At 41.8% G+C, this 24,809-nt stretch overlaps 2 protein-coding genes across 4 annotated transcripts in view; both read right to left on the reverse strand.

Moving 5' to 3' along the window:
- Positions 1 to 7,805, reverse strand: part of LOC139619477 (dedicator of cytokinesis protein 9) — a 78,470-nt gene extending 70,665 nt beyond the window's left edge. For all 3 annotated transcript variants that reach the window (XM_071474925.1, XM_071474923.1, XM_071474919.1), the window contains exon 1: positions 7,349 to 7,805. In XM_071474925.1, coding sequence (XP_071331026.1) covers positions 7,349 to 7,465 — 117 coding nt within the window. In that variant the 5' untranslated portion in view covers positions 7,466 to 7,805. The remainder of the gene's footprint in view (positions 1 to 7,348) is intronic.
- Positions 7,806 to 8,940: 1,135 nt separating this feature from the next.
- Positions 8,941 to 24,809, reverse strand: part of LOC139619755 (FERM, ARHGEF and pleckstrin domain-containing protein 1-like) — a 51,407-nt gene continuing 35,538 nt past the window's right edge. Inside the window, exons 14-27 of the mRNA XM_071474942.1 lie at positions 21,010 to 21,197; positions 20,625 to 20,714; positions 18,930 to 19,063; positions 17,596 to 17,677; positions 17,258 to 17,495; positions 17,040 to 17,170; positions 16,833 to 16,901; positions 16,363 to 16,452; positions 15,978 to 16,060; positions 15,022 to 15,134; positions 14,648 to 14,811; positions 11,543 to 11,650; positions 10,276 to 10,427; positions 8,941 to 10,169 (exon numbers count right to left, since the gene is read on the reverse strand). Of these exons, the coding sequence (XP_071331043.1) occupies positions 10,088 to 10,169; positions 10,276 to 10,427; positions 11,543 to 11,650; positions 14,648 to 14,811; positions 15,022 to 15,134; positions 15,978 to 16,060; positions 16,363 to 16,452; positions 16,833 to 16,901; positions 17,040 to 17,170; positions 17,258 to 17,495; positions 17,596 to 17,677; positions 18,930 to 19,063; positions 20,625 to 20,714; positions 21,010 to 21,197 (1,724 nt within the window). The 3' untranslated portion in view covers positions 8,941 to 10,087. The remainder of the gene's footprint in view (positions 10,170 to 10,275; positions 10,428 to 11,542; positions 11,651 to 14,647; positions 14,812 to 15,021; positions 15,135 to 15,977; positions 16,061 to 16,362; positions 16,453 to 16,832; positions 16,902 to 17,039; positions 17,171 to 17,257; positions 17,496 to 17,595; positions 17,678 to 18,929; positions 19,064 to 20,624; positions 20,715 to 21,009; positions 21,198 to 24,809) is intronic.

The following is a 24,809-nucleotide window of genomic DNA, read 5'->3' on the forward strand; positions in this document are numbered from 1 at the left end:
CTAAAGCTTCAGTGCACGAGGAAACCTTGGCGTAAGTGGTAAGTACTACGTCTATTCAATAAGTGCAAGGAGGTCAGGCAGTGAAGTGCACTGAAAGAGCATGGTAAGTGCTAGTTAGGCATGTTAGGGCGTTAGAGGTGTTGGGAGAGGAGGTGCTCTTGGAAGAGATGGATCTTCAAGAGATTCGCAAAGACGGAGAGGGACGCCCCTGCACTGATATCATTTGGTAGCTTTTTCCACCATCACGGAACCACAGACGAGAACAGCCTGGAGTCCCATTGCCTTGCGCAGGAGCATACGTCTGTGTAATTGAGTTCAAGTAGATGGGGGCAGACTAGGGATGTCACCAGAACCGAGACTTTGGTACTGAGTCGATGTCAAAATTCGGAAAATGTGACAGGGGCTGTTTTTCTACAGTACCGTAGGAACAGCGGGTACTGTAGATGTTGAAGGTACTTTAGATGTAATTCTTCCAACACGTATGCTTTTCAGTAGCAACGACACAGTATGTGCTTTTCACTTGTAGCAAGGACACAGCACATAGGAATATGTGTGAATAATGTTAACTTACGTTCGGCTGCAACCTCTCACACAACCCGTGAGCTTATCCATAGCAGTGCTTCGAGCTAAATGCTAACATCAGTTTGCTAACACGTTCACTGAAAATGCTAACATACCAAGTTTAGCAGGTATAATATTTGACATGCTCATCGTGTTAGTTTAGTGTGTTAGCGTTCTAATATCCGCACTTTAGCACAACACACAAACTACGGCTGAGGCTGATTGGAATTTTAGTTTTAGTTTTGCAGGCACTGGGCAACTTGAAATTTCAGTGATGGTGACGACACTGGATGAAACATCAAGGTATCACCAAAATTATTACAACTCATCCTGAGGGGAACATGAATATCTGAACCCAATTTCACAACAATCCATCCAACAGTTGCTGAGACATGTCTCACCAAACTACAAACGTCAACCTCATGTTGGCGCTGGAGGAAAAGTCAGGGGGTCATTAGACAAAGATTCTTTTTCAGCTTATTATTACATGCCAATATGTTTTGCAATATTTTGGGTATTATGTCAACTGTGCAGTGTCTATTCTACTGTGGTCCCTTATTGGATCAGAGATGATGATGCCAGAGTTGTTATTGGTTTACAGAGGAAATCAAACTAGATTAACCACATAATCAGAGGAAAAGGAGGCCAGAGGGGTTGTGAGTCAGTAAGTCTTGCACAGCTGCACTTAGGTGTGTGCCCTGCTGACTCAAAAATAGCAACCTTAATGGCCTCGAGGATGGAAGTGAAGCAATTCCCGACTTGATTGCTAAGCTGTTGATAATAATGTGCTGCAATCATGGCTCCATGGCAGGATGTATGTCTCAGCAGCGAGCTGTGAGAGGAAGTTTGATTTAGAATGATGTGCCACAAAGGTATGAATTTAGCTTTAGCCTGTTAAAACCATTGTTGGGAGGCTTCTATCATAGCGACCACCCAGCGGCTCTGCTGTTCCACACTAGTCTCCATTTGGATGGATAGGACAGTGCCAAAACTAAACAAACTGTCAGAGGCGCAGAGAAAGTATTCCAGCCTTCATCAAAACAAACATCGCCTCAGCAACAAGCCCTGACTGGATATAGAGAAACTGTAGGGTAGAAACAACTTCATCATTGTGTTACGAATTATGAATACTGGAGCGGGCTATGAAGAGGCATGTAAAGTCCTGTTGGATTTGGGAAATGTGAAATATTTTCTATGGAGATGAATGTAAAACAAGTCCCAGAGAGCTGCCATGCACTTGCACTGGACAGGCCCCTCGGCAGGCTCTTTCTGTTATGGTAACCTCTTTTGTGTTCCAAAACAGCCCTGCTCGATCAGGCATAACACTAAGACAGAGTGGGCGGTTTAACAGCGAGCCCTGCCCAGCACTTCTGTTCGGCCCAAATAAAGCCACAGGAAACCTGCTCTATCTAGGAAAAGACAGGCCCCTGTTCTCGCACAAGAAGATGAAGGCCAGGAAGTCATGGGCACTTCCCGTTCAGGCAGGATGGAAAGATTTTGGAGACTGAATCATGGTGGGAGTCAGCTTCTGAGAGAAAAAACAATGAAATGTACAACAACCCTTACATTCATCTATACTGCTACAAAGCATAGCGGCATCTGTGTGATGGAAATGCCAATATAAAATGAGACAATTACGCAACAACCATGAGATCTGTGCATACACATGGATCTCAGTGTGCAGCCACCAAAGCAAAAATCAATGGATTACAGATTACGTGGTACACAGATTTTTCATGGGAAAAAAGCTGTTAAACATTGCCACATCAGGCCAAGAAGTTGTTAAATGGTCTCCTGATGTTACCACAAACCAATTATTTGGATTTAGTCTTGGCTCAAAGTTCATATTTAACACTTATTTTGATGTGTGGTTAAGATATATTCTAGCACAATGACGCGTTTGTAAAAAAACAAAACAAAACAAAAAACAGCAGTTGAGATCAGCTGTCCCAAAGAGATAAGCCAAGTGCAATCCATCTCCATGATATTTAATCAGTTTTCATTTGCACTGGAATAAAATCTGTCTGTCTGGCCACTGGATCATTTGAGTTGGCTTTGCTACTGCAGTATTTATGTGCACTGACCAGGGTCGGTCAGGGGTGGATGGAGGAAATTTTCGTAGTTTTTTTTTTTTTTTTTGCTCTATATTCTCCTGATATGCTCAGTTGAAATTCTCTCAGGCTTCCCACTCTAACTAAAACAGCCCTGAGTGGCAAATCTGGTTTAGATTATAACCACAACTGCCAAGAGGCATGCCCAAACCCGAGCAGACACATTTTATAGTGAGTTTGATGGGTGTGTGTATTTCTCACTTTTCTTGAAGTCTTTCAAGAAGTGTCACTGCTTATGCCTGGGTCTTGTAGGGTTGAAATATTTTCATTTTAATTATTGTAAACTCTAAACATTTAGACACAATAGTGCACGATTACAACACTCTATAAGAGCTAACAGGTGTCTCATCCCCTGAGATGCCAAGTAGAGGGGACTGTAGCCAAGTTACTGCATAGCATAATAGCATGTAATCTGAATATACTGCGCCAGGACTTCTCACTTCTTCTTAAACTGAGTGATGATCAGTATATAAACAGACAGGTATAAGGATATAAACTTTTAAGAAACAGGAAGAATGATGTTGCCATGGATTCAGTAACTGCTGCTGTGAGCTACAACTAGTGTCCTGTTTTTTTGTTTTTTTTTTAGCATTTATGTGTTTACATTTTGGAAAATCAGGTATGTCGAATTTGCTAATAACAAATAGCAGGTACAGACAACTATCAGCGGAATAGTTAGTAAGTAATTACTTACGCATTACTTACTGATACTGAAGTTCTGCAGTTATAAGGCACACCTTTTTTATGATTTCAAAGTGGGTTTATGGATGTTCATATTGGATATAATGACCTGCATACTCCTGTCTTTTTTACCTCATGCAGTATCTTTGCCCCATGTCTTTCTCTCCGAGACTCCCTTTGAAAACCTGTAGAACTTTTAACAGGTAGAAACCATCCTAACAGTACAAAGAGTTATAACTATCAACAATGGTATTTATTGCAGGCCATATGCACGTATTAGCCAAACAGATGAATGTGTGAAACAAATTTGAAAAATTCTGTGAGAGCTGTTTGCTGTTATGTAACATAATCATGACTTTATTATTTAATGTTCTGAACTGTGAGATTTATACATACTAAAGACACACTGAGGTGTTTAGTTTGGAGTTTTGTACCAAGAGGTATCAAAGCTTTGGGCTTGTCTAATCCACAGCATAAAAGAGAGAGTGTCTTTCTTTTAATGGGTGCTTTGGTTACTGGAGCAGCCTCATGTATTATTAACCCATTCAGAGAACTCATCTGCTCTCCCATCTCTACCCCCCTGGGTTTGTTCTTGGGGAGTAGCATTTACCGTCACAGTAACAAAGACAGTTTATGGACCCCTTTTAGTGTGATACCAACAAGCCTTGTAGTGAGACAGACAGACAGAGGAATACAGAGGGAGGTCAAGCTGCTTAGGCCTCGCACAACACTGACAGCCCTGTAATCTTCTGACCGGCTCGAGCCCGCAGCATATGTGACATCCAGTGTCAGCTCCACAGAGTGGTTGCTTTACTGTCTTACCGGTCTAGTCACTCAACTAATCTTAAAATCTACCCAATGCATTTTTGTTGAGTGTCATGAGGAACACATCCAGCTTCACTGCATGAGAGAACATGACTTTATCTCTACAAATGATCAAAGCAGGAACATGTCGAAACTTGTTGTCGAAAAAAGTCCCAGATGCTGCTTACTATAAAAATACACAGAGTACACACCCACCTGAGGTAATCCTCGGAGTCCCACATCTTGGGTAAATTTACAAAACCTTGAAAAAGCAAAAAAGCGCACCTGTGCAGGTTAGATTAGATCAAGATGACTTATAAAAGTCGAGCGTACTGTATTTCTTCCTGCAGAGGAGTAGGAGAGGCCATGGTTTGTGCTGCTGACCTCGCAAAATGTAACATGGTTTCTGCTATGTACTGCAGCAGGGGCTCATTACTGACAATGGTTGACTTGAGTAAACAAAACGTAAAATGTAGCCTGTCCCATGATGCAGATCGCACAGGTAAGGCGAGGTAAAAGAGATCAGGAGTGGGAGGATGAATGAATGACCTCTGCTTGTTGATGTGGAAGCTGAAGTTAATTGGGTGCAAACACAAGACAGGGAATGCTGTCCACTTGCCAAACAGATTAAGAAGAATCTAAATTGTCAATTGGCCATTTTCACAAACACAAAGACCCCCAAGAGGCACAGAGAATCTTGTCAAAGCAGTTTAGCTTGCAAATGGGACTTTTCCCACAAAGTTTAATGCTAAACAACAAGACTAAGCAGCACCATGTGTTCATTGTTGATAGTTGTTCATGTTGCTAACATTTTAATGTTCTTTTTCAGAGCACACACGAGAGCACCACTTTCCCTCCTGGTTGCACAGTGAGTCAGTTGTGTATGTGCTGGCCATGGGCGGTTAATGGCATCATTCCTTCATAAAATAATAACACCCATCTGGTGGACAGCTCTCTCGGGTCAGGCACATAGCAGGAACCCTCGGGATCTGAGTGTGTCACCACTATGTGGCAGGCAGTTAGGACTATTGATTACAATTACACAACCGCCCCCCCAGCTGCTTCATACACTGTATAAACTAACTAAACATTTCCAGCCGCCATTGATTTGTTATATACCCATCAGCTGATACATGAATGAAATTTATGTGTTGAGTGCAGACAGCTAAGAAAAACCACAACAAAACACTTTACACACGGCTCTAACTCCATGTAAAGGTGATAAGGCAGTGTCCTTTGTCGTACGGAAGAGCATGAACAGCCCAACAAATTCAAAGCTGATGACAGCTATCATGGAGCTAATAGTGTTCTCAGCATGCCTGAAGTGTGGAGGAACAGAGGGATGGCTCAGCTGAGGGCTGAGAGCAGCTACAAGTCTCTCTGCTCTCCACCGCAACAATAAACAAAGAGGCTCTGGCCAGTGTGCGCCTTCACGAAAATGCACAGACTGCTGGGAGAGGAAGAGAGCAGCACAGTGCACTTGACTCCGAAACACAGCCGAGAAACTTCTGTATGACTGGTGGATACGTACATACTATACTGTATTTTATCATCTAAATTATGTAATGTGTTTCTGGGTGCCTTAAAAGACAGACACATTTGTGTTTTAAGTCAAAACAACATTATCATAGGACAATGGCCACAATCTTCCCTTTATGTCCCCGCAACAGTCCCCTCTATTCCTGCTGTGGTATGTACATGCTTTATGGAGGAATTAATTATAAGCTGCGTGGACAGCGGTCTAGTGTGCAGTCACATTCTTGTCCCACTGAGAGGCTTCAGCAAACACTTGAACTCAACAACACAGCCATACGGTCATTTCTACAGCTCACACATCCAGGGGCAGGGCCAGATGGTTGGCCAAGGGTGGCATGGCTCCCATGGACCAGAACCAGAGTGACTGTTAACATTTCTTGTTGGACAGTCGATGAAATGACTACAAAGAAATGCAAAATGGCCACAAAGTCACACAAAACAACTGCATATGGACATGAAACAACCACAAAGAAATGGAAAAAAGTTACACAAAGAGAAAATGATCACAAAGAGACACAAAATAACCACAAAGAGAGAAAATGCAGCCACAAAGAGATGCTAAATATCCACTCTCTCAGCTCCTGTGTAAGTGTGCTTTTAAAAGTCTGTGTCCAGGGGCCCACTGTTTCATAATCTGCTGATGACCGTAGGCTTATTGGAGCTACAAAAACACTAAAATTGTTTAATATCAACGCCCACCCCCTTTTCAAAGGTTTCTGCCCACAAGTTTACCAACAAGCGAACTGCATGCTGACACTAACACACAAAAAAAGTCCCAAGCAGAGCTTCTACAAGTTAGTTCAATCCTCCTTAAGCATGTCGATTTCTCAACGTGCATACTTGTCCTTTTCTGCCCTCCTCCCTCAGGCGTCTCTGGCAGTGCACCAGAGTGAGAATGAATAAATAATACGAAGGTGTGGTTGGATGTCTGGGATCCTGACTCAGGATTCCATTTCCCTGACAGAGAGCCTGGATGGTGTCTGTTTCAGTTACCTAGCAACTTCTTCCTGGAAAACTGAAACAATCGGAAGGAGCACCAAACACCCAACACACTTGGACACAACAAAAGGGCTCGGCTCTGAGGAAAACTGATACCGAGGAGGTGCACTGCAGGTCCTCGTTGTCCAGATGTTGGTCAAATCAGCATCATGCCACTCTCACTGGACACTTTCAGGTCTTTGGCATGAAACCGAAGCCACGTGCCTTCCCCTGCGAGCAGGTACTATGTCATCTTGATGCATCCCTATGAAACTGATGCCCTCACTGACAGCAAGTACAAAGCACCTTGACCTTGCACTGATTCTTTACAGCCTCTCCAGGAAATAAGATACTTAAGACAAACGAGGATGAAAGTAAAGGTTTGGAAGGACTTTGTGGAGTTTTATCAAAACTTACAAAGTGCATTAGATCTGTATGAACTCCACCTGAAAATCACCATCATCTCTCTGCCACATACTCCATCATTTATTCATTCCCAATCACTCCCTCCCACTCACTGTCACACATAAACAGGTCAGGGTCACTCACTCATAATATCGCCCGAGTTTTTCCTTTTAAAAAGCCCACATGTGCTCCCACCCAGCTGAACTAAGGTCAGCCACTGACCACGGCGGTATGAAGAGGAAGAGGAGGAGGAGGAGGAGGTGTGTACTTACAACCAGCACGGACGTCCTCACCACCTCTGAGACACTTTGCCTGAGTTCGGCCGCCGTGCCAGGTTTACCCAGACCGCGCGTAAATTTCCTGGTCTCCGGGTGCGCGGGAGTAGACATCGTTGCGCACCACTTTGCATCAATGACCGTCCGATCCGCGGGTTGAAGTGAACGAGGTTTAGAGATGATTCATCACCAGGTTTATCCGCCTCTCCGATCCACACCTAGTGCGCTCCGCTAGTCTGAAAAAAGCTGGGTCATGTTGCGGTTGCTGGTGCGGCCGCTGATTCACTCCCACCTCTCCGTCTCATGCTTGTCGCTTTCAAAAAGTCAGCGTGTGCCGCATTGTTCCGGAGCTCTGCCCTTCTTCCCTGCGACCTCTTGTTGTCATAATAAAGTATCCTCTTGAGAAGTGTTTCATTGGCCGTCCGGCGTCAGTCAGGAGGTGTATAATCTGGTTGTCTCCTCGGCGCACTCCGCCCCTTACCGGTTTAAAGGCCTGCCCACTCCAGGCTGTGTGTGAGCTGCTGGGCCTGGACTTTGGACAGCGGGCAGTTCAACAGCATGAGTGACTGAGTCAGTGTCGTCCCGTGAATACAAAAATCACAACTCTGGGGAATATGCTTATTATGCCGTTTAGGCTGTTACTCCCCCTCCTTTTTTGGTCTCTCTGGCATCTGAATAAACTGTTTTAACTCACATTAGAGCACATTTTCACGTTTTTACAGAACAATCAGAACAAGCGGGTTCATATCAAGAAGTATTTAGATCTACAACCAAGGCTTTTTTGAAGGTAACCTCAAAGTTGTGATTGGTTAACACCTAAACTTAACTTTAATGCTGTAGGTAACAGCTTGAAGGAAAAATGTCATTCAAGTGAGCTCTGTGGTCTTGTGAGGAGATTTACTTCTTAATAGAAAGGAAAATAAAGGGAAGATGAAATATATATATATATATATACACACATATTTAAAAAAAAAAGTACTCTCTCCAATTAACTGTACTCCACACACTGATCTCTTCACACTGAGGCAGCAGACTAGGTTAGTAAGAGGGTGTGGTGCCTGAAACACACTATTTTAATAGTTGAACGTTGTTTAATAGATAACCCTTCTTTTGAAATTATTTTTACTCCTTTGTCAAGACACTGAATAGCTTTCATCGTTGTCATCTAACGCAGGGTGAATATGACTTTCAGACTTTCTCAAATGAGGCTGAGAAATAAATAAGAATACACATGAGCAGTATTGGTTGTTCCTATTCATGACTGTGATCACATTAGGTATCATGACTAGCAGAAATCATGTGGCACCAGTGTTTGCGAAGCTGGGCTAAGCAGCAGCCGCCCTGCTGAAACATGAAGAGCTATGTGCAGGTTTAAATGCATAATTGAATAAAATCTATTTACATTTTGGCATCTTATAGCTTGTATTTCTATAGACCACACTACACCAGGTATTTTAGTGTGGCTGAACCAAACTTGTTGATCAATGATGCCCTCTGTAGGTGATGCCTGTAAACACACTGAAGAGATGCCTTTCATGTCCATTTCCCTCTCCTGCCTTTGAGCTGCAACAAAACACAAGTAACCCAAGTCAGAGTCGGAATAAGTTCTTTTTTATTGCTTTCATTTCCAAAGAGCTCTCTGTTGTTTGGAAAAAACACTGCAATTCTAAGCAGAACTGAGGTTATCCATCTCATTTGCTTCACTGCAAAACCCTGTCAAATGCATATTTCCATTCATTTTGAACCCATAAAAAGATCTGCATACGGGAGGCAGCCTTGTTCAGTGAGGGCGACAGCGCTTAGAACTGAAAGTCTCTATTTTGTTTCACACATAATCCTTAAAGCTTTCAATTACACTCATCTTCATAATACAATGATTATGAACATGTCTCACATTTTGTTATACAGCTGAAGGGGAACTTCAGGTTAATTAAAAAAAACAAACAAACAAAGGAAAACAGTCTGAGACGTATTCATACAACAAACATCAGCAAATAGAATATTTACTTTACTTGAAATGGCATTAGTGGTGATGGCAGCTACCTCTGGCCACATTGTGATCAATCCTAGGGTTAAGTCAATAATACCACAAAATAATTTCTTATTTTCATCACCTTCTTTTTAACAAGAACACATTGTGCTGGGCCAGGGGTGAACACAGCATTGACCTTTAAAAGGAAGCCTGCTTTACATGATTTAAAATGTCATGGTATACAGTACAGGAGACACTCCTTATCCCCAATGTAACAAAATAGCATTAAAAAGTCCAGGACATTGATATAAACCAGTTTGGCACTGAAGTTGCAGGACATTTTCAAAGCAGCTGTTTTCAGTAAAGTGAACAAGTAGACAAAAATGTTATGACAATGAAATGATAGTTTAACCATCTAAGAAAGAATGCTGAATATCTATATCAACATGTTACTGCTGTAAAAACAACCAATGACAAAATGTAAAATCAGAAAGATAGGAAGTGGTTCAGACCATTAGAAAACAGTATAAAATGACATCCTTAAAAAGAGGTTTCAGAGTTGAGAGTAAAAATGCCAAAAAATGCAGTCTCTGATGCAGTCTAAACCAGCGGACATGTCACCATTAAAGCATTAAAAAGCACCAAATGTGCATGGACACATGTACAAATGTCCCAGATATGTGTAGAAAAGAAAAGCAAAGAGTCCACGGGGACAGGAAGGGCGGATGCCACCCGAAGGAGACAGCGTGTGGAAACTAGTCAACTCAGTGAGGATGGGACTCTTTGCTGTTCAGCACACGAGTGCGACTGGAAGGGACTGTAGCACTGCGGATGACCTCCATCCACCTGCGGGCAGACACAGATGTCTTTATCAGTCTTCTGATATCCACAATGCCACAACAGCAGCAAAAACATTTAGTAAATATGAGTGCGAATGATAACGCCTCTTTACCTCTCAAACGAATATTCACTCTCCGTTCGGAAATAATAGATGTGGGACTTGAAATGCAGTTTGAAGACATAGTCCTTGTGGATGTTTTCAGACTCTGAGGGGATGGTGACTGAGTAACCGAGCAGAGGAAGGCTGGCCAGTGGATAATCATCCTAAGGAGAAACAGACATAGTAAGTGACACTGAATTGATATTGAAACGTGTTTGTGTAATGATAATAATTACAATAAACAATTTGGATGAGAGAAAAACAAACAATTAATTAAAATAGGCAATTATTCCCAGTAAAACAGAGTAGCACAGCATAAAACTATGAACCAAAGCCAGTGGTGGAAGAAGTATTCAGAAGTGAAAGTGACAAAACCACAAAATATATTATATACATATTACACTCTGTTATACGCAAATTTGTATTTTTTTGGCATATTCTCAGATCTTTTGGCATAGTTTTACATCTTTAAGCCCTTAATATTAAAACTGACCATGTGAGAGGAACTGCTAACAACTCACAGGCATCTGAAACATGACAATCCCCAACTAGGAAATGTTATGTGAGTTCAAGAGCCAAAAAGTTAATCTTAAAATTTGCATAGTATTTTATAAGATTATTCCATTATGCAAAATCTTAATCTGAAAAGTAACAATAAACATTTGACATGTTAAGTAAAAATTTAGTATAAAGGAGTATAAATAAAAGTATAAATAAAAAGACAAAGACAAAATGAAAATATTCAAGTAAAAGTCACTCAAAATTGTACTTAAGTATAGTACTTTGCTACTTCACACTACTGAAATATAGCGTACATTTTTTCTACTGTTTTAAAAGGGAGGCAGAAGCTACAGCTTATTGAACTTTTTACGAACCACTACCAATTTGATGTCAATACTGTCCCTATTCCCTTCCACTCTACTGCCAACATGCCAATTCATTCAAAGTGGGGCTGATGGTTGTAGATAAGAAGTTTTTTGAAGTACAACATTTGCTTTGTATTGATTATAGTCTTTCAAACTTTCTTGAGGAAATTTAAAACTCACAGTGTCTGTTGCACAAACATTTTCTGAGGCAAAAGGTGAGATGATAAAGTGCCTGGGAAAGTGTGTTCCCCTCTAACACAGCACAGAGATTTGACATTCAATACAGGGGTGTGACGCTTTTAAGCCCAGAGGAGGGTAAACACTTTGACAGGCACAGAGTGAGGAGGGGAGTGGATGTGGGAGAGGTTGTGGTGTGTTCACTGGACAAACAGCAGAAGCTGAGGGTTCATCACCTGGTGAGACTTGTAGAAAAACAGGCTGAAGTTGGTGAAGACCACCCAGAGCTTCTGCCAGCCATTGCTGTTCTTGAACTTCCTCAGTAAATTTCCTGACAGCTGATTCTACAAAGGAGGAAAAAAACAAATTTTAAATCTACAACTACACAAAATCATACACATTATACTGTAAGATGACTAGCTAAATATGTTTTTTAACTGTAAAACGTTGAGGACGGCTCATGAAAGTTAACTTCTATTCTTATATTGTACTATAAATGTACTGTTCCTTAGCACTGTATCCTTCTGATAATGTTTTACTTTCTAACAATGTTTTAAACTGTGGTTCCCAAACTTGTTTGTCTGACATACCCACGCAGCCCCATCAAATTAGTGAGATACTCTAACTACCAACCTCTCCTGTTAAAAACACATTTTAAAATGACCTAAAACAGTTAATTATGTAAAAGTGGATGTTGTTAAAATACAGACATTGATCCTGGAATTACTGATGTGAAGGTATTGGGGTTTGCATTGATACTTGGTGATAGGGTGCTATAATACCAGATTTAGGTTGGTGGGAGGTATGTCCTGCACAGTTGGCCTATTGCAATGGCTGTTAGTTTACTGGTTATTGTGAAAATAAATATATCAGATTATAAATAAACCTCACACAAATTTTTTTTTTACCCATATTTTTTTAGAATTTTTATTCCTCACACCCTGTAAGATGCAGAAGTACCCCCTGAGTACCCCTGGTTGGGAATCACTGGTTTAAAAGACAAACTAACCCTAGAAAAGGAAATGTGCTGAGAGCAACTGGCAACAGTTTTTGTCTCTTCTGTTACATTATGATTTATGATCATGGTGTTTCTACCATCAATTTAATTTTGAATCTTCAATTGTCAGTCTCAAATGTCTATAAAATCAATGGATGTATCACTAATCTATACAATATGAGGCACCACAGCTACTTCTATTCCATTTTTTTATTTCTATCAAGCACGTTGTAACATTGCTTCCTATGGTGCAGTTCAAGTAAACACACACACAGGGCCTCTCCTGTCTGCCTGGCTCTTTTACCTCTAGACTCCTGCAGGATTCACTAAAGGAGAGGCTCTGAACACGGTACCAGCAGATAACAGACAGAGGCACTGGTCCCTGGCCACTGGGGGGCCCCACCATGGGGGCCATATTCTCACTGACTGGACTAGGGTCCTCTACCACGGAGGAACGCACAGACGCATGGGGAAAAGAGAGAGACAGAGAGAAAAAAAAACAGACAGGGAGGGAAGGACAGAAACACAGAGACTGAGTAGGTGAAACACAGGCATGCAGTGACAGGGGTTAACACGGAGGCCGACGGTGTGTCCAGGCAAGGCTGTGAAGAGGACGTTGTTACAGAGGAAGAGCAGAACTAGATCAGGACACAGCTGGGTTGTAGGGAGGCTACATCCCAAAACAGGATCTGTTCTGTTAGTGTGAGATGAGGACGTTTAGCACATCTACGTACTGCTCTCTCTCTATTTATAGAAAATCGGAGATTTCAAGTGCCAGGAGGGGAGAAGAAGGACAGAAACACACAGGAAAGCAGCAGTTGTGAGATTAGATAAGGTTGTCAGGCTGACTACTGTTAGCCAGAGGAGGGAAAGGTGGGAACAGTATTTTCACTGAGGCTGAAAAAAGCAAGAGCAAATAAAGCGCCTTAAACATACAGTGACTTATGGTGAACGTTTAGGTGGTTATAAAAATAGCTGAACAATACTGATGCAAAATCTTTAAGGCTCAACTTTTCTGTTTCCAACAATCTGCAAAGAACAAAGTTTCTAAAAAGAGCAGATGTTTTCAAGGTAGGCTGGGTAGTTTTCGTCTAGTTTTGTTACTGCAGAGCAATGCTTTCACAAGAGGGGGGTGTGCCGTTTTGTTTGTATTGTTGAGAATGCACATGCACATGCACGTGTACAAGTGTGAGGGGGACATGATTCACTTCCTACTGTTGGTTTCACGCCATTCTGCTGATTGACAGTTGTTGGCGGTAATGTGCAAACAAACACAGAAAGTAGAGAAGAAGAATATTAGCTAGCATGGATGTAAACAATGTGTGATTTTGAATACAATAATATCTTAAAATATTTTTAAGCTGCTATAGCTGAACATTTTATAATAAAAATAAAAACGAGCATCAAATGACTATGTGAAAAAAATGCAACACTGTGAAAGAGGTCAATCATAGCAGGTTGCATTTATAATTGTAATTAAATTGGTGATCCCTTCCTTAACGTCTCATTTAGTGCCATCATCAGGTCAAAATTTACAGGAGCTATTTGTAAGTTTTGCTATTGCTACATAGCCAGTGTTTGCATTCACAGCTGTTTATTTACCAGTCTAGAAGTAATGTTGAGTTCAGCATCAAACTTCATTCCTTTACTCACAAAGAACTGTCTCTGGTGGAGGTCAACCCTCTTCTATCACCTTCTTTTCTCCTACTGAAGTTAGCAAGCTAACCAGCTAGCCCCTGCCCAGTTGGACTGTCTCGTCACTTTCCAATACTGCTCAGAGGGCGTATTATAACCTCTTGTATTGTTATCTCAATGATGGCTGAGGGTCTTGGCAAGAGTGGTAAGTGAAGAGCTGTTAATGCTAACGTTAGCTATGTAGCAATAGCAAAACTCAAAAATAGCTCCTTTAAAGTGGCCATAATCAATATTTTTACATTAACAATGTGAAAATAATGTGACAGCTAGCACAGCTTGGAAAATCTCGGTGACACTAAGTAAAGAGAAAAATTAGGAGAAAATCTGACGGAGCTGCTGATGATCTATCTTTGAGTTCTTAGTAGAAAAAGATTAATCAAGTTCTCGCAGTGTAGCTTTACTGTGAAAAATGAATAATGAAAAAGGTTGAGCCTTAAAATCATTTTAGTTCATTAGCTCACACTAGCAATAAAAATATATCATTGAGCATAGTGAAGGTGATGAAGCGCAGCACAGGAGGATACTGTTCCCACTGAGAGATAATCAAAGTGTATTCAGATACGGCACACACTCAGAAACAGAGAAAGAAAACAGCGAGGCAGGAGGGGAGGGGCAGGTCTGAGGCTGAGTGCTGAGGTTTGGCTGGTACCTCCACAGCTATGCTAAAGTCCACCATGGACACACTGGTGTTCCTGTGCCAGCACACGTGCACCATGGTGTTACCACGGTGAGGGGCGGGCTTGTCCAGCGAGGTGTGCGACGTGGTCATGTCGTCTTCAGACTCCGCCTCCACCGAGGAGTCCTCAGGGCATTCTGGGAAAGTCAGGAGGTTGTTACTGCTAGTCAATGAGCAGGGTGATGAGGGGAGAGGGGTGCTCAAACACAGACAGTGTCAGATCATTCACAAATCACATCAATTCAGTCTGTGACTGTTTGTCCACTGTTTTTTCATTCTTTGTTGGGCAGCACTCAAAACTGAATTATACATTTCATATTCAACTGTGTGTTCATGCGGTAACTTACTGCTGTCTGTCAGATTACTGGTCAGCAGGTCAGATGAAGGCCCGTTGCTGGTTTTTGCCGTCTCTATCGCCATCTTTATGTCCTCCATCCACTTCTCCATCTCTGTTAGTGAACTAGAGTGAAAAACACACAACAGGAAAAAGTGCTCAGCATGTTCTTTGAGCCAAACAGGCATGAGTCACAGCAGGAAAGCCTGGTGGTTAGAAATAGTCCCATCAACAGGAATATCACAAGTTTGAGCCACGTTAGTCCAGGTGTCCTGCCAAATTTTCCTTAAAAAGACACTAAGACTCCATCTGCTCATTATTGGAAACTGGATCAGCAAAATATTCCTTTGAATACGGAAGAAAATCATACCCTTTTTTTTTTGTGCCACAGAAAAAAAAGTGCAAAGCTAATATTCAAGAACATATTGTATAAAAACATGATCATTATTATATAACTACTTATCAAGGTGACTGCCTTTTCTTTGATTGATGTTGAATTCAGCATCTATTTGAAGAATATTGAATGTAAATAAAATATGGATTTCATGCTTTTTTTAACCCCCCCAAAACATGCTTTTTTTGTGTTGTTTTTTTTCAGGACTTGCTGAAGTTAGCAACAGCATTCAAAGTAACTTTGGAAAAATAATGTATTCAAAAATGTTTGGAGGATGGCCCATGAGTCTGCATCTCTGACCATAAATCATAATTGCTGTGAACTCTCTGTGATTAAAAGTGAGCAAGTGTGACAAAAAACTGTGGGAATCACATCTTTTCTGATAATGTATATGACTTATATAAGTTTGCATCATTTATGAGAACTGGGAACTGAATCTGACATAAGTGCACATCTTGTGATTCTCAAACGGCTCCAAATCCTGACTCTGACTCCAAATTGCGCACACAGGAACTTCAGGTTAATTTTAAGGTCGAGGTACAAGGTGTCTGCGTGTTGACAGCCACTGTTTTTACCTTGCTGCCACCACCACCGACTGGCGCTGTCCAACCAGTGTGAAGGCGTGAGGCACACCCCACTCATCCTCACTCTCTCTGATCTGGAAGAAGAACACAGAGACACAGAAACAACATTAGAGAGCGGCGGTATCTAGGACAGCAAGAACCAAAATAGACAGAAAGGCAGAGAAGGAGGGAGTGAGGATGAAAGGGAAGTGAGAGAGAAGACAGTTGTCCTGAATGTGTGCCTGTGTGACTGCGACTGAATGTGTGTCTGTGTGTGTGTGTGTCTTGGGGTGGAGGCAGACACTAAAAGAGCTGCAGTTCAGCTGTTGGAAGCAGTTTATTTGCAGTAATGACAAACTGGTGACAGGCGTTTGAAGCTAAGAGACACAGCTCTTACTGTCATGCCATGGAGCGGCAGCTGCCCGTGCACTTTGAACTGATTGGTCGCCGTCATCCCTCGACTTGTGTACAAAATGACGTCGTTGAACTATCGGCAGAGAGGCACAGAGAGGGACAGAGAAAACAGAAATGAACAATCTTTCCAATCAAATTTCATTGAATCTTTTTTTTTGGTTAAATTAAATGCACATATTCCTATAAATAATTCTCAGGAGACACAAACAACTTGTCATAATCAGCAAACTGCTCCGCCATACATTTTTATTGTTATTCTAACCAAAGCAAACAACTGCATGCCACAACAACATGTTATTTTTCCTCAATAAGAACATCTGTAATACATCTGCCAACACCACCTGGGTAATGCATAGCTGGAAAAGATAAAAGCAAGATTATTTTTATTTCTGAGCTCACTTAGGTTAATAATTAGATTAGTGATATCTGAGACTCTGAGAAAGTGGGTGTTACCAGGAAAAACATTCGTTGCTGCAGGCCTTTTCCAGACAGTTTGCTGAGGCAGCCTAACCTGATGAACTCCTGAGAGAGAAAACAAAAACAAAAACAAATGAAAAACATGCATCTTTTATTATCAGACACATGCTATACAGGATATCTGTCAAAAAACAGGTTCGGAAGTCAGATAGAGAATTAAAATCCTTCAAGGGTTAAACTCACCCGACCGGGAACAACAAGATTGTCAACACCAATCAAATCCTTCTTCAACTCCAAAAGCTTCTGGAAGTTCTCCATCTTGACCAGGCTTCCCTGGAGCTGGTCCACCACCTCAGACACATCTGCCAGAGCAGCTACAGACCAACCGTGGGTAAGAGATCATTGGACATCCTCTGTTAGATTATTTTGTTGACCTACAAACATTGGTGTGAGCGTAGTACCTCTGCAGTCCCTGAAGTCCACGTGAGTAGCCGGGTAGTGTTTACACAGGCGCTCCAGGATCTGCTTGTAGTGACTGAGGCGGTGCAGAGGCCGCAGGATGAAGACGTTGAGGGGGATGTAACAGACCTTTTGCAGCTCAAAGTCCCTGCAGAGACCCTCCAACTTGCGGGACGCCCTGCACGCCTTCTCCAGCTCCAGCAGAACTTCAGACTGCTTGTGCAGGTTTGCTGTCAGTGGCTATGGACAGATTTAAGTTTGGAAAATGGCACACACATGAGTGTCAAAGCATTACCGTCATTACAGATATGTAAGCGTTTTACATGAAGTTTCACCTCACCTTTAAACCCTGAAGGTTCTTCAACATGACATCTCCAATGCGCTGGTAGTCTCCTTTGATGTGAGCATTGGAACGTCCTTCCCTGAAATAGGGAACATCAGTTTTTATCTCTGAAACATCATAGTCATTGTTTGGATCATGGTTTTGCTTTTAAATCACCTCAACTTTGGTTTGACTAACCCAGACTTGCAAAATTAGTGTCTTCTTTCATATCCCTGACAACATGTTTTTATCATAGGTTGTTTTTTTTTTTTTATAACCTCTTTTATTTCTGCTTTTACGTTGCCTCTGCATTTTATTTTCATCATAGGCCTTTTGTTAATAACCTAATTTCATTTGGGTGAATCTGTCTAGTTTTTACTTTGTACTCGTAAAGCAGTTTGTGACATCTGGTTTTGATAGTTGCAATATAAATAAACCATATTATTGTAGACAGTAATGTAATTGACTAAGCTACACAAAAGACCTTAAAGCTCATTGATTTTTCAGATGAGTGTCACCATTTGGAAGAAAAATTCCACTGAAGTTGGAGGGAGCTCTTTAAACTTTCAGAGAGACCCACCAGCAGGTGTCTCCCTTGAGAATGACTTTCCGCATACAGGGAGCATTAGTAATGGGCTGCCATTACTGGATTCATTCAGAATATTTTTTTTAATTTGGAACAGCATTTAGCAGTAGCCTTAGGGAAACATATGTTAGTCTGTAAAACACATTCCTCTTCATACATGACAGACAACTTTCTAATCGTGGTCCCACTGACAAAGGTACATACAGTATCTAATGTAATATTTGAATATGCAAAGCCATGAAAGAGATACGAAGTGCTGGATAATTTGCATACACATTTGAATGTGGTTCTTATCAGCAGCTTCGCCTTAATATCACTTCCAGCTTTAATTTGGAGTTCTAACGATGACGAGCCAACACAGGCTTTGAAATAAAAATACTGTATTATACTGCATGTCTGCAGTTCATGCCTGTAGGCTTTATGCATCACTGTCTGCATGTCTGAATGTGTGTGTGTGATTCAGTGTGTGTTGGATAAAGCACAACATCATTAAGGAGATCAGACAGCAGAAACCCACGGGCAAGAAAAGGCCAGCCATGGTGCAGCACGACTGTTGCCATGGAGACGATAGCTCCTTGGGTCAACCAAGGAGATCAGGCTGCCCTGTCAGACTAAATGCCAATAAAACTCATTATAAAATTGGGCAGAAGTTGTGGCAGAGTTGACCAAACCCAAATCAGCATATCACTGGACTTGTTCTTAACCCTGCGGGGAATATGTGTGGGGGTGGGGTGGGGGTGGGGTGGGGGGGTTCGGGGACTCTCACCACAGAGCCAGCCTCTGCTCCACCTCCCTGAGAAAACCTGTGTGGAACTTGTGCAGAGGCTCGAAGGTGGAGAGGATGGTGTTCTTCAGAGAGTCTGGAGTTGCCTCATCTTGTCCCACAGCACTCTGGAAAGACTGAAATCACAAATACATACACAGATACACTGAGCTTTCAAGCTACTTAACAGAGAGAAACTTGACACATAAAGGGAAATCTGTTGTTACACATTTTTTACACACAATATTCCCGCACATTACAACACTGACGTATGGACCATGATCATCTTTCAAGGACAGTTAGAAACCAGAAGTGAAATCCCTCGTACTGTGATGGTTTTGGGAGTTAAATCTCTACCCAGAGGAACACAATCATAAAACTTTTTTCGGGGAGTTCTTCTTATTCGAATAAAAGGTCTAAGGGTTGAGGTTTTCTTATGCTGCACCGTATCTAAAACCCTACAAGGCAAATTGTGATTTTGGATAAGAAAAAAATATTTGATTTGGCTTGTTGATAATAACGCAATCACCAAGAGAGATACCAGGGGGACTGTGAGTGTTTTCTTGTTCAGAACAGATAACGCAACCACGTCATAAATGTCACTTGGGTATAGCGGGTATAAAAGACTTTAAAAGTGGACAAATGCAGTATTAAATTGCAGTGTGACGTGAGAAGCTATCCTTTCTCACAAACACAGACTAGCCTGCTCAGGATCACTAGAACAGCACTGAGCAATGCTGAGTTCAAGCAGATTTTCACAAGATGCTCCCTAAAGTCCCTTATCTGTGTCTCTGCTGTTGCACCTCAGCCTTGTGATGTCCCTTAGATCCTTTAATTGCCTGAGGACGTACGGAAGAATCAATAGCCAATCATTCTTAACACTATCACTTCATTAAGTCAAACTGAAGCCAAGTGTTACATGTTGTGTGGCTTTATTTCGCTGACGCGATGGCAAGGGGAAGTGGGTTTTAGAAACGGTGAGTGTTTCTTGAAGGGTTTGAGGAGGAGGACCAGCTGTTGCTCAGATGACTTCACCCCAAACTGCAGCATTACCAACCAGTGTACAGGAAGAGAGGGCGTTAGAGAGACAGCACATGCACAGCTGAACAAGGCCATTGGCCAACCCAAATATTTATGAGATGTGTGAAAGGCTTCTCTGAAAATTACAAGAGGAGAAAATCTTAAAACCTGCCAGTGGGAACATGTGTGTGCAGAATCAGACGACAGCAGCGCTTCATAAGAACATCCTCCTTGTTTGCAGCTGAGGGAGCCGAACCGCACATTTAATATCCTGTTTTCTGCAGCATTTCCTTTTTATGATTTTATCAAAATGAAATAGCGTCCATATGCTTGTAGCGAGCCAGTGAAATCTAAAGGAACAGACTGAAACAGGGAGTCGCACGCAGGGGAAGCATGCAACTAAATCCATCTATCTCTTTAAACACAAACACAGTTTAGTATTCACAGCCTTGAGTGAGACAGATAAATGCATTTCAGGGCACGAGCGTTGGGAATGAATAAAAAATTAAATCGCATCTGCCAAAATATCCCTGTGTCACTGCCTAACTCTGTGTTTTGGCGGGCGCTCTGCAATGGAGCAGCTAACCGGAATAATCAATGTTTTCTACCCGGAGGACAGCGCAGGAGAAAACAAACAGGAGAGCAGTGTGCTGGAGAGTGGAGAGTCGCCTGTCTTACCACAGTTATCACCTCCAGGTCCTTCAGATACGTCCTTTCTGTGGTCAGCAGCTCCTTGGCGATGAAGTAGGCCCGATCGGTTGGAAACCTCTGCAAAGACATCACAACAGAGAGAGGATACAACTGAACTGTCCCACCATGAGCGAGTCCATCAGTATCTGGCGCCTCATCAGTTGCATTACCTGTCTAACCCATTTCTCTGTTAAGTTTACAGGAAAATTCTCAGCTTCTGTCCCAGTGGAGATTTATTTAGGACATGTCATCTAGGCCCACTGCTATTTTGAGTTTTCGACGAAGGCTTTGAAGCACAACTTTAGAAAAAAAAAAAAAATCTTAAGAACAGATGGAGCAACTCAACATATTCAAGTGCCTCTTGTTTACAAACCTTCCTCCGAACCTCGTCTTCATCGTCAGTGCGAACGCTGCCTGCGTCGTTGAGCAGCGGGCTGGTGAGTGGGGAAGGCTGTCGGCCGTTGGGGCTGTGACCGCACAGCTCCAGCGACTTCTGACCGTTGACCATGCCATGGGAGTGACCAGAGGATGCAGACAGGTGAGGACTGTTGGACACCACACCTGCCCGAGGTCACGCAGCAGGCGCAGTGAGAGGAGAAAAGATCAAAGTTAGAGTCATTCACATATGCGTAAAAAACTCAACAATGCCGGAGCCGGTCAAAATTACTCTTAGCATTTGCATTCAGCTACTTCTCACACTGTGAGAATTTATATGAAGTCAGGGATGTAAGTCACAGAAAAATAAGAGGATTTTTTTAGTTATTCAAAGAAAAAGCTCTAAATGTTCAAGCTTTTCAAATGTGAGGCTTTGCTGCTTGTCTGTGTTTTATATCATTTTAAAATTAATGTCTTTGGTTTTTGGACTTTGGCTCAGACTAAAGAAGATTTGAAGATGTCATCGTGGACTCTGGACAAATTGTGATGACTATTTTTCACTTTTTTTCTGAAATCTTGTAGAGTACAACATTAAATGTTTTAAGAGAAAATCTGCAGATCAAGTGATCAAGAAAATGCTTTTGTGCAAATACTTGCAGCACTACAAAAAGGAAAATTTCATATTCATTAAACTTTCCAGCATTTAATTCATCATCCAACAGGGCAAACATGAGCCACTGGGAGACTACGCAGGCTACACCAAACTATTTTAGTATTTACAAACACAGCTTGACCCAGGATCAGAGTTTTCCTCAGCCGTACGGGAGACATCTTAACATAATCATGTCTAGCTGGGGGATCTGCCGGCAGAAAGTGAAAAGTCAGCCATGACTCACTCCACAGTCCAGACAGCGTTGGCAGCCTTTGTGCCATGTCAATCAATACGCAAGCCGGGACACATACTGCAGGATGATCTAGAGGAATAGCTTACTTAGTGTCATCCACGCTGACAGTGCTCACTCAGCTTACTTACTATGTTAGGGCTGCAACTTGCCCACCTCTGTCTGCTGTCCTGTGCCAACACAACGCTGATGGAAGACATGCACACAGAGCAGAGCAGCTCATGGCTGCAATTAGCTCAACGTACCAGCAAAAGGGTTAGTCAAAACACTACAGAGGGAAGGAGTGACTCAGAAAGATTTCTGCAGATGAGTGAAGAAAAAAAGAAAAGCATATGCACAGACATTCACCAACTAACACGACAAAAACTACAGGGGAAGATGACAAGGAAAAGTCTAACACTGAGAATGACCACCAGACCAGGGATCTCAAAAAGAAGATTCAGAAATCTCTCTTCATGAAGGTCATCTTTATTGACTCTGAAATGACATATATACACTGTTAAAGTTTCAGAAAAGCAGCATAAAAAAGGTCAAAGCCCAGTGAGGGTTTAGAGGGACACTCTGAGTGACTGAGGGGAAAGTTTAGAGAAAGACGTGTGAATTCATACATGGTCTACAGTGAAAATACTGTATATATCTGCTATTTTAAAATATGTCACTATATTAGTGCATAATTTCCTAGTCTTAAAATCTCCTCCAACATCAAATTCTCTGATCCGTTATATAAAAGTATGAAATTACAGGGAGGTGACTGTGAGCACTATCTGTCCATTACAGTACATACAGCACAGTACAGGCCAGTGAGGCATGAGGTGTACCATGCCTCGGTCCTGGTTTAGCGCAGCATGCATTGGAAACACACCCTGAAGGACACCAGTGGTCGAACACACACACACGTCTTGCCTACACGCCTGGAGCTGTGAGCTGAACAAAAAACACATTAGATGGTCTGGAGTTTAACGACTACATTCACAGGCCACTATTTTTTAATCTGCTCCAATTGATTTCGTTTTTGTACAGCAGGGTGTCACTCCAGGTCTATAGGAGATCTGTGTGCACCAGAGAGGGTTCCCTGACACTGCAGCCATCCAGTAACTCCCACAAATAAACATCTAACTTCTCTCTTCATAATGCTGGATTAATCCATGCCCATACAACTTTGAAAATTTCACTATAGATCACGTTGAAACATCAAATGATTTAGAAATCTAAAATAGGCTCTAAAATCTAAAATCTTGTTGCAGCTATGTTTTCAGATGTCAGTCCTAAAAACATCTGGGAGCACTGCAACAGCATTCGACAGTGATGGATGAGCACAGGGACTTTGTGCTTTGAGGTGTTGCCCTTAAACTGCCTTTCACGCATACAGTACAAACACATACACAGATACAAAACCCAGCTTCTGTTTGCCTGCATATTCCCCAGCTCCTGTCATCCTTAACCCAACGCTCTCTGCCTCCTCTGGAATAATTAACCCTTAGCTGGATCACTGCAGAAGAAGGGAACCCAGATACTGGTAATCTGGATTTTTTTTGTTTTTATTTCCCACCACACAGACACTCGTGAGTGACAGAACAGGCTTACATGCAGTCACAGCTGAGAAAAAAAGAAAACAAAACAGACAAGATATGACAGTTTCATGCAGACAGACAGAAGTGCATACATTGGACAAAGAAAAAGAAAGAACAGAAATGTGACATGAAGGTTGTGGCTTTTTCAAACAGATAAAACAACAGAAATTAACAAGAAGACACAAGTGCAAAAGAAAAAGAAAAAAAAAAGGAGACCAAAAGGTAAAAAGTGCAGCAGCATTTTGTTACGAAGACTGCAAAATTTGTGGACACCGTATCTGTTGGAGGACTTGGCTTTGTGACACCGAATTACTGCCAGAGATACTTGAGCACGAGTCAAGTGCAGAGGGGGACGTCAGTGGTGAGCATAAGAGCCATAAACTGTTGTGGAGTGGCTAAACTACCACAGCAACACACATTTATTTTCACCTGAGCCTGACCAAGCCACTGCTGCTCTCTAATGCCACTAGACAAAAAAGTGTGAGCTCATATTTACTCCTGTTGTTGTATTTCCTGCCTACTCCTACCACCTTTGTAAATAAAACATAAAATATATGACTGGAAACTTAAAAACTGCCACAATTATACATCCTCAGATCTTTTAGGACTCCACAAAATATTGATGATGAGCACAAAGTTTGTTTTGCAGAAAACTGTACAAAATTTGACCAACTTATCCAGTAGAAAATAGATCTATCTACAGACAATTACGAATGATGATTGTATTTCCTCATTGGAAACCATAAGGCAACTGAGACAGCGACTGGACTGAGTATTCAACAACTCTACAATACACAGACTTAAGAATAAAGTCTACATTAAAGTCCAGTAAATTCAAACAGTCTGTGAAAAAATGCAACTGGAACCTTAAATTCTCTTTCAATCATCTTTACATTTAAAACACTGATTCTCAGTCTCCATAGTGTTTATCAGTTTGTGTTGAATCCCAACATGGCACTTGTATATTAATACAATGAAAAGAGGGAGGCTGAAAGATAAAGTACCTCCATGCAGCAAATGAGAAAACCCTGAACACATTCCTTCCTTCATTGCAAAGGGAACTGCTTCCCAATGAAAGAGAGGGCTCAAATGTGCTTAAGAAGATGACTGTGACCATGGACTGTGGAGATCTGAGTAGTCTCCTGACAGAAATAATCTGTCACCCACTGGACACTGCCTTTTCTTTCACCACCAGGACCCAGGCTAAACCATTTAACCTCTCCAGTAGGGATGGTTTGAGCCTCTCTGTGCACTAACAGCTGAAAATCTGTGCGCTATCCTCATCACTGAAGGCATGGCATCCGTCCTCATCCGCCTCCTCGTCC

The sequence above is a fragment of the Trachinotus anak genome, unplaced genomic scaffold (assembly GCF_046630095.1).
Source record: "Trachinotus anak isolate AG129_WGS33_773 ecotype Australia unplaced genomic scaffold, CSIRO_AGI_Tana_v1 ptg000001l, whole genome shotgun sequence".
In the NCBI taxonomy this organism is placed as follows: Eukaryota; Metazoa; Chordata; class Actinopteri; order Carangiformes; family Carangidae; genus Trachinotus; species Trachinotus anak.